Consider the following 9,420-nt stretch of genomic DNA (forward strand, 5'->3'; position numbering starts at 1 on the left):
ACGGCTAAAATTGAAGAGGCTGGCAGCGACCGTTGGATGCAGATATACAACGAAACTAACGGTGCCAGATGAAGTTAGGTGCTGTAGTGTTAGACAGGAGCTTCCGATTTCGATGAACGACGATGAAGCGACCGTTGGATGATGAGATGGATCCAATCCGACGGCTGAAGATGGAGGCGGGTTTGGATATTGGAAATGGGTTTGGGTGAGGGTTTTGGGCCTTGGGTATGCCAAGCCCATATCTTCTTTAAGAACAATTCTTCCTTCTTGAGCCCATTCCTAGCTTTTTGGACGTGTGCTCCATTCTTTGCGGCTTCCTTGCGTAATTCTTCCCGGCTTTTCACTACTTTTCTGCTCTTTTCGCTCCGCGACTCATCTGAACTTCATTTATTACCTAAAAATGCAAGATTAAGTAAGAAAAATATTTATTCTTGAAAACAATGAAAATACAGAATATGGGATAAAATGTAGAATTAATGCACAAAAGATGAGTTAAATGCCAAGAAAAATATATAAAAATATGCACTTTTTAGCACTCATCACTCAGCATCCTCTTTCAACCACAACTTTTTTCTTATCCCCATATCTTCCATATCTTGACGTGCAGCGGGACTATCCTTTGACTTGCTATTTCACATCATAGTATTCAGAAGATGCTCTGTTATATTCTTCTCCATGTGCATGACATCTGTGATATGGCGAATTGCATTTGAACCCCAGTTGGGCAACTCATAGAGAATAGATCTTCGAGTAAACGTTGAATATTGGTCATTAACCTCATCTTCCGCATTGGCATCACCTTTTATTTCCGCTTCACGATCATCTTTCCTTTTGCGTTTCAAACTTGCTAGTGAAGGTTGTTTTCCCTTGCGCTTCTTCGATCCGATTTTACCTACAATCTCTTGTACGGGCACGATTCAAAAATTGATGTTGTTTTTTTAGTGGTAAATAAAGTTCGTTCAACTCGGACTTGTGTAGACTCAATTTCAGACTTAATAATAGAAAACAATAAAAATAAAGAAAATATATACACAAGGTTTGTCACAATGTCGAGAGATTACTGAGACTCAGGATTCCACCAAACCTCATACCATGTGGTTCAAAAATCAATTCTTAGACAATTATAGCTCTTGTTTATTGACTCTAATTCTTTGCCAGGGTAGATTTTAAAAAGATTAACTGTAAATCACTAGCATGATGCATCAAAAGCACTTAGACCAAGCATACATCATCATACGACTTCACAACTAATTAAGAAAAATCATAAAACGATTAAATTAATGCAAAAAGTCATAAAAAGAATTAAATATAATTACCACACGTATGAAATATGGCTTCCTCCGTCATCCCAGTGTTGGGGTTTAGCTCCTCATATTAATCATGATCTCAAAATATGTGTTTGTTGCTCAAAAGATGATTAAAAGAGTGAAAAGTAATAACACAGACTGTTTGCAACAGTGTATTGGTGTTGCAAAACAGCTGTTACAATGGAACTGTTACAGAAAAACTGTTGCTTTGTCGCTGATTTAAGACTGCCCTGAATAGCTTAATGTTCTTCAACTGTTAAACAACGACACTTTTCTGCGACTGTCTGCCGAGGGTCAATGTTCTTCAGCTGTTCTTCTTCTTCAACAGCAGCAGCAGCAGAAACAGAGTTTGGTAAAGCTCTGATTTCTTCTTCTCTGGCTCTCCTTAGGTTCCAAAACTCTCGACACCTCTTCTATATGACCCAATACATCTATTTATATCAAAAATACCGATTAAATCTCTCCCAAATCTTCCAAAATCTCTTTCCTTCTCTTCACGGCCAAGTTGCGATAATTTCTTGTTTTAGGATTTCTACGCGTTTCTGAGCTTTCCTTTTTATTCTAAACTCTTCCTTAGATAGATACAAATCTTTGGGAAGGTTTACAGCATTTTAATCACTCTAAAATTCCCTAAACAGGTCACACACGTGACTTTCCATATTTTCTTGTTGTGAGAAAAATCCGTCGTTTGAGCCCAATCTAATCGATTTAAACACCCATATCAGATTCCTAGACCCATAAGGAGTCTATCCTATGAAAATCAGAGGTTTAATCGACCTCAAACTCCTCCAAATCACGATTGCCAAAACTGCTCTTTAACTACACTTTTTTCCCGCCAAAACCTGATTTTTGAATGTTGAAGATGGTTGCCCCTTATCCAGAGTAGGGGTGCGATTAGCAATGCCTGGAAATGGGATGCCCCTTAGTAATTAGGTTACCCCTTATCCAAAGTGAGGGTCCGAATAGCAAATGTCCTCCCATGAACGCAAAAAACACTTTTCGAGCCAATTTCCAATCTTATTTTCCAAAAACACCTACAAAGACAAAAAAGCCAAATAAATACAAAATCGAGCACTAACAATATATACAATTGAGTTATATCAGACACAAAAATGTGTCTATCAAATACCCCCAAACCTATTATTTGCTAGTCCTCGAGCAAAAATAAAATAGAAATAAAATCCTAACTCACTGTCGCAGGCATCGTCGATTGCATTTAGCGTATGCAATAAGCCTTTAAACCCCTAGGTGTCCCTAGTGGCGGAGTGTTGTCTCCGGGGCTTACCAGAGGTATACCCACAAAACCTTTTTACTCCAGACCCTAGCTATCTACACAGAACCTTGGAAGGCACTAAAGAATCTCCTTGGTTGGCATACTTATTGACTACAGGAGGAAGTACCCTGATGTGAAATTCCAATTGTTGTACACGAGTTTGCACTCAAGCATACTAAAATTCATATGAAGTGACAGAGCTCTACTCAGATAGTCGCACTATGGACATCAATATCCGGAGTCAAAACTAATCACATGGATAGATCAAGAAGATGGATATAGAAAAACATAGATGGTTTTGATGTTTACTAGGTGAACGGTGTTTCTCATATCTGTCTGAAGGCCTCCGCCAAAATGAACCTATCCTAATGGACTGAGATACTAGTCTGACTAATATCAACACACTGGCATATACAAGGGAACCAGTGATTGATAATCCTAACTCTAGGTCAACACAACTGGCATATACAAGGGTTCCAGTGGTCGACTTTATTGAATTTATTCCAGTTGGTCTGATGGTCTGGTCTTTTTTTTCTCTTTTTTTTTCAACTTTTTTTTTTTGTATCTCAATCACTCTAATTCACCCTACATTGGTAACAACTGAATCGTGAGCCCCACCCAATCACTTAGAGAGAACATAGTTTAAAAACAAAACAAAATAAAAACAGAAGTGAAAAGGACTCAACGAGATATGGTGAAACTATCATGTTATTTCTAACACCTGAGCTCTGTGCTTTTATGAATAGACTCTTTAGATGTTGCCATCTAGTCAGATTGGTTCCTCAACTCCTACAACCAAAATGCTTCCATCCACTTAGATTGGTTAGTGCCATCCTTAATAGCATAAATTTCTAGGCTCTGGAGTTTAATTGTGCAACTAAAAAGTTTCTCCTATACCCCAAACTTAAATCTAACATTGTCCTCAATGTTCTAAAGATCAAATTAAAAGCATGAACAAGGAGAAACTGTTACCATTTGAAGCAAAAGAGATAAGGAAAGATATTACCGTGTTGCATGAGAATGGGTTACCTCCCAAGAAGTGCTAAGTTTAATGTCTTCAGCCAGACTAAGAAAGGATTAGTCACCTTATAAAATCAAAAGTAATAGCCGAAATATTGTGGGTCATCAAAACCAAATAGAGCTATCACAAGTAAAAGGAATCTGCAACATGCCAAGAAAATGAACAAATAAAGCACACCCTTGTCTAGTTTCCTGTTTAAGACAGCTACATCTAGTTGTGGTTCAGGTTCAGGATCTATAACTGGGTCCAAATAAAATATTTTCATGGGTTGCATTTCCTCATAGGTTAGATCCAAATGTTCAGGTTCTAGAGTCTGGAAAAACTCAAATAAAAACTTAGAAGCACATAATAATAACCTGAATAATTGAGGATCCTCTAAGTCAATCAGATTTGACTTACACAGCTGACCACAATGAGAGTGGTGATCTTCCTTAAACAAGTATGTCGACTCTAATCTCCTAAAGTAATTAGGTTTAGTCTCAAAACTTAATATTCGACATTTGAAAATCAAACATTCCCACATTTGGAAAAAAAAGTCAATCTGGGTATCATAGCCTGGGTAAACCACATCAACCAGAGGATGGGTTTCTAATAACTGAAATTTCTTGTGGACATCACTAGGTTCAGGAAAACGTGTATGAAGATAATCTTGTAAAATGGTTGAGGCACATATGTCAAGTCCCAAGTGAGGGATCTCTGTAAGAGCTAAAGGTAAGGCACAAGGAGAATGATAATCACCCCCAAACTTAGAGTTTTTGGTGTCTCTAGATAGACTAGCTACAATTTCCCTAATTTCTAGATCATCAGAATCCTGAAAATGGTCAATTTCTTCGTGTAGATTATACTCAGGTGATGCATCCTCACTCATATTTAAAAGTTGTACGAGTTCATCTTCTTCGTCTAAGACTAATGTTTCTAAGTCCTGGGACTCTAAAACAGTATTCTCAGAATAAACTCGTTCCTCTAAACCATTATCGACTTCGTAAACAGGAAATACTACATCGTCTAAAACGGGGGTATCTCTAATCAAATCCTCGTCCTTTTGAATAGGTGAATAATTATTAAAATTATTTGGATTCGAATTAGAAATAATATTATTATTAAGCTCAGTTGGAGTAGCAAATTCCTGATCACTATGCCTATTTATTTCAAATTCTTCATCAACACTATCCTCATCATAATCATTATAATAACATGAAAATGGTTGAACCTCATCTAAACAAGTAGTGTAACCAATTTTATCCTCGTCATCCTGTTTGCAAATAACTATCCTCATTTTCAAGGGTATTATTGGAGACACTATATTGAAAATTAAGATTATTTCGAGCAATTCTTTCGTTCGTCTCAGCTATCAGCTTGAGGGATTCCTCTAAAGAAAGTTTTCTTTCGTCATAAACTAAGTTATTCATCTCAGCTATCCTACGTGTCGACTCTTCTAATTTCCTGAGAGACTCTTCTAAAGGAGAAATATAAGAGTTTTGCTCATATGACCGGTGCGTATGTGGATAGTAATTGGGATCACCATGGTATGGACCATAATCTTCAAAAGGCTGATGTTCCCAACCACTAGTCACACTATGGTCAAAGTAGTAACGTCCATTTTGAAACTCAGTCGGATATTCGTTGTATTGGCTATTGTAATACCAGTTCGACATTCTACTGCAGGGGTGTGAGTTGTCACACAAAATAAAACCCATTGACAGGGGATTCGTGGGTGGATAGAGTCTTACCTCCCGTACCAGACGGGTGATGAACCGTTGAAGTCGACTCAGGCCACCGACTCCTATGTCAGTGTACGAACCCGAGGGGCCGAGACAGTATCATAACTGTCGTCCTTCCCTGCAAACAGTTTATATTTAATTTTTAACCCTTCCTTAGGCTTTCAAAATAATAATAATGTCCAGTCCAAAAATAAAGTCAAAAATAAAAATGTCCAAAAAGGAAAAGAAAAATTACAAAAATAAAATCCTATTTACAGTTTCTAAAAATAAACAAAATAACTATATACAAAATCTTATTCTTCACTCCTTTCAGATTCCTCTTTTCTTTCCTTCTTTAGCGATGCTTTCCTTTTATAGCAATTTTTCTTTCCTTGTAGTTTCGCTCCAAATCTGAAAAGAATCGAAAAATACCAAAATGCGTAAAAAAGAACAAAAAAATAATATAAATAAATATAAACCCAAAACAAATCTAAATACAAATCCGCGTCGGCGGCGCCAAAAATTGATGTTGTTTTTTTAGTGGTAAATAAAGTTCGTTCAACTCGGACTTGTGTAGACTCAATTTCAGACTTAATAATAGAAAACAATAAAAATAAAGAAAATATATACACAAGGTTTGTCACAATGTCGAGAGATTACTGAGACTCAGGATTCCACTAAGCCTCATACCATGTGGTTCAAAAATCAATTCTTAGACAATTATAGCTCTTGTTTATTGACTCTAATTCTTTGCCATGGTAGATTTTAAAAAGATTAACTATAAATCACTAGCATGATGCATCAAAAGCACTTAGACCAAGCATACATCATCATACGACTTCACAACTAATTAAGAAAAATCATAAAACGATTAAATTAATGCAAAAAGTCATAAAAAGAATTAAATATAATTACCACACGTATGAAATATGGCTTCCTCCGTCATCCCAGTGTTGGGGTTTAGCTCCTCATATTAATCATGATCTCAAAATATGTGTTTGTTGCTCAAAAGATGATTAAAAGAGTGAAAAGTAATAACACAGACTGTTTGCAACAGTGTATTGGTGTTGCAAAACAGCTGTTACAATGGAACTGTTACAGAAAAACTGTTGCTTTGTCGCTGATTTAAGACTGCCATGAACAGCTTAATGTTCTTCAGCTGTTAAACAGCGACGCTTTTCTGCGAGTGTCCGCCGAGGGTCAATGTTCTTCAGCTGTTCTTCTTCTTCAACAGCAGCAGCATCAGAAACATAGTTTTGTAAAGCTCTGATTTCTTCTTCTCTGGCTCTCCTTAGGTTTTTAAACTCTCGACACCTCTTCTATATGACCCAAGACATCTATTTATATCAAAAATACCGATTAAATCTCTCCCAAATCTTCCAAAATCTCTTTCCTTCTCTTCACGGCCAAGTTGCGATAATTTCTTGTTTTAGGATTTCTACGCGTTTCTGAGCTTTCCTTTTTATTCTAAACTCTTCCTTAGATAGATACAAATCTTCGGGAAGGTTTACAGCGTTTTAATCACTCTAAAATTCCCTAAAACAGGTCACACACGTGACTTTCCATATTTTCTTGTTGTGAGAAAAATCCGTCGTTTGAGCCCAATCTAATCGATTTAAACACCCATATCAGATTCCTAGACCCATAAGGAGTCTATCCTATGAAAATCAGAGGTTTAATCGACCTCAAACTCCTCCAAATCACGATTGCCAAAACTTCTCTTTAACTACACTTTTTTCCCGCCAAAACCTGATTTTTGAATGTTGAAGATGGTTGCCCCTTATCCAGAGTAGGGGTGCGATTAGCAGATGCCTGGAAATGGGATGCTCCTTAGTAATTAGGTTACCCCTTCTCCAAAGTGAGGGTCCAAATAGAAAATGTCCTCCCATGAACCCAAAAAACACTTTTCGAGCCAATTTTTCCACACATGTTTATTTCTCCAAAAACACCTACAAAGACAAAAAAATCCATAATAAATACAAAATCGCGTACTAACAATATATACAATTGAGATTATATCATACACAAAAATGTGTCTATCATATGGCGAATTGCATTTGAACCCCAGTTGGGCAAGTCATAGAGAATAGATCTTCGAGTAAACGTTGAATATTGGTCATTAACCTCATCTTCCGCATTGGCATCACCTTTTATTTCCGCTTCACGATCAACTTTCCTTTTGCGTTTCAAAATTTCTAGTGAAGGTTGTTTTCCTTTGCGCTTCTTCGATCCGATTTTACCTACAATATCTTGTATTTGTTGCCCTGTTAGTGTCCATCGAGTTGTACCGTGCTCTACCTCTCCATCGAAGTTTGTCTTGTCATAGCAATACTTATGTTTCACTGGTAGCCATCTTCGGTGTTCCCTATAGCAGATCTTCTTAGTAAATGGAAGATAATCAGCAACAGTGCCTTCTCCACAAGTAGGACACGCAAAATATCCATGAGTTACACAACCAGATAAAGTACCCAACGCTGGAAAATCGTGAATTGCTCACAACAAGAATTCACTATTGCTGAAGGAGTCAAATGCTATAACACCATCCCATAACTGCTTCAACTCATCGACCAATATTTCTAAATAAACATCAAAGTTTTTACCGGGAGCTTTAGGGCATGATATCAGCAATGTAAACAAGGATAATTCCCGCTTCATACACAACGAATGAGCTAAATTATACATACACAGAATCACAGGCCAACAACTATGTGCAAGACCGAAACACCCATTCGGATTCAAACCGTCAGTTGATATCCCAAGTGCAACATTCCTTGGTTCCTTGGAAAACTCAGGTGAAAAACTATCTGCACACCGCCAAGCTAAAGAATCGACGGGATGACGCATGACATTTATATCTGACTTTGCTCTAGAATGCCAATTCATTGCATCCGCGATCCATGGTTCAGTATAAAACCTTTTCAGCCTTGTAATCAACGAAAAATGTCTTACCGTCTTATGAGCAATAGTTGTAAGCTTCTTCTCATCATTAAAAACCTTCTTATACCTATATTCTTGACAAACATGACACTTAACCAACAATGCACAATCTTTCCAATATAAAATACATTCATTTACGCAGGCATCATATGTTATATAATCCATTCCTAGTTCTTGGATCATCTTTTTCACTTCTGGGTACTTAGATGGAAACGTATTTTCTTTAGGAAGCAACTCATTCATCAACTCTAAGATTGTTGTCATACCATTATCAAAAAACCCATACCGTGTATTTATGTGATTCAATTTGATAGAAGCATATAGTGTTTTCATTCCTTTAGGACATGAAGGATATAACGGTTCTTTTGCACGCTCGTAGACAGAATTCTTTTTTTTTTTCCTTTTCCTAGTTCCAGCATCATTATGAATCCCACTATCTATTCCAAAATTATCATCTACCCCTATAGCAGCATCGACATCCTCAACAACATCTCATAAATCATCACACACACCTATAGCAGGATCAACAGTTACATCTCCTACATTTTCTACATTCTCAGCTAAATTGGCATTATTAGTGTTATCCTCGAGTGATTGTGCTTCTACCTCTAAGTTTTCCCCATGAAAACGCCATGTCGTATACGTAGATTAAATACCATACTTAAGCAAATGAAATGAAATTTTTCTAACTGGCTCAAATCCTTTACCATTCTTACATCTAACACAGGGGCATGAATATAAGGTATTTCCACCACCATTTTGATTAACAAATTCTATAAATGACCTAACACCTTCTATGTACAGAGCAGATTTACGGGAACAATTCGTCCAGCCCTTATCAACCATAGATGACATATCTTAAAGATTGACAGTATCTATGTTAAATTAAAACATATGTACTCAACATCAATACAATCAAGAAGCATTTTCGATCAATGAAATGAATACAACCAAGCAATAGAGCTAGGTCATGAAGTTATCGTGATTTCTTTTCACTCAGAACATCAAAGCTACATGTTAAAATTCGAGTGTATAAACTCCGCCAGTTTCCATTCCATGAAGTTGATATTCCCACTTGAAGTATAACCTGTAGCTATGAATTGAATCACAATAACCTTCTAACCAATTCTATTCTGACAAATCCACTTCATTCATTTCTTGTTCTCATCAACTGATATATTA

The 9,420-nt window shown here is 36.8% G+C and overlaps 1 protein-coding gene across 1 annotated transcript; it reads right to left on the minus strand.

Moving 5' to 3' along the window:
* Window positions 1-632: 632 nt before the first annotated feature.
* Window positions 633-9,093, minus strand: LOC113315423. The gene is made up of 5 exons (XM_026563699.1): window positions 8,946-9,093; window positions 8,751-8,846; window positions 7,902-8,699; window positions 7,326-7,775; window positions 633-892 (listed from the first exon to the last, which is right to left on the minus strand). The coding sequence occupies exons 1-5, from the start codon at window positions 9,091-9,093 to the stop codon at window positions 633-635; spliced, it is 1,752 nt and encodes a 583-aa protein (XP_026419484.1).
* Between the last annotated feature and the right edge of the window lie 327 nt (window positions 9,094-9,420).

This window comes from Papaver somniferum, chromosome 10 (genome assembly GCF_003573695.1).
Source record: "Papaver somniferum cultivar HN1 chromosome 10, ASM357369v1, whole genome shotgun sequence".
NCBI classification, from domain to species: domain Eukaryota; kingdom Viridiplantae; phylum Streptophyta; class Magnoliopsida; order Ranunculales; family Papaveraceae; genus Papaver; species Papaver somniferum.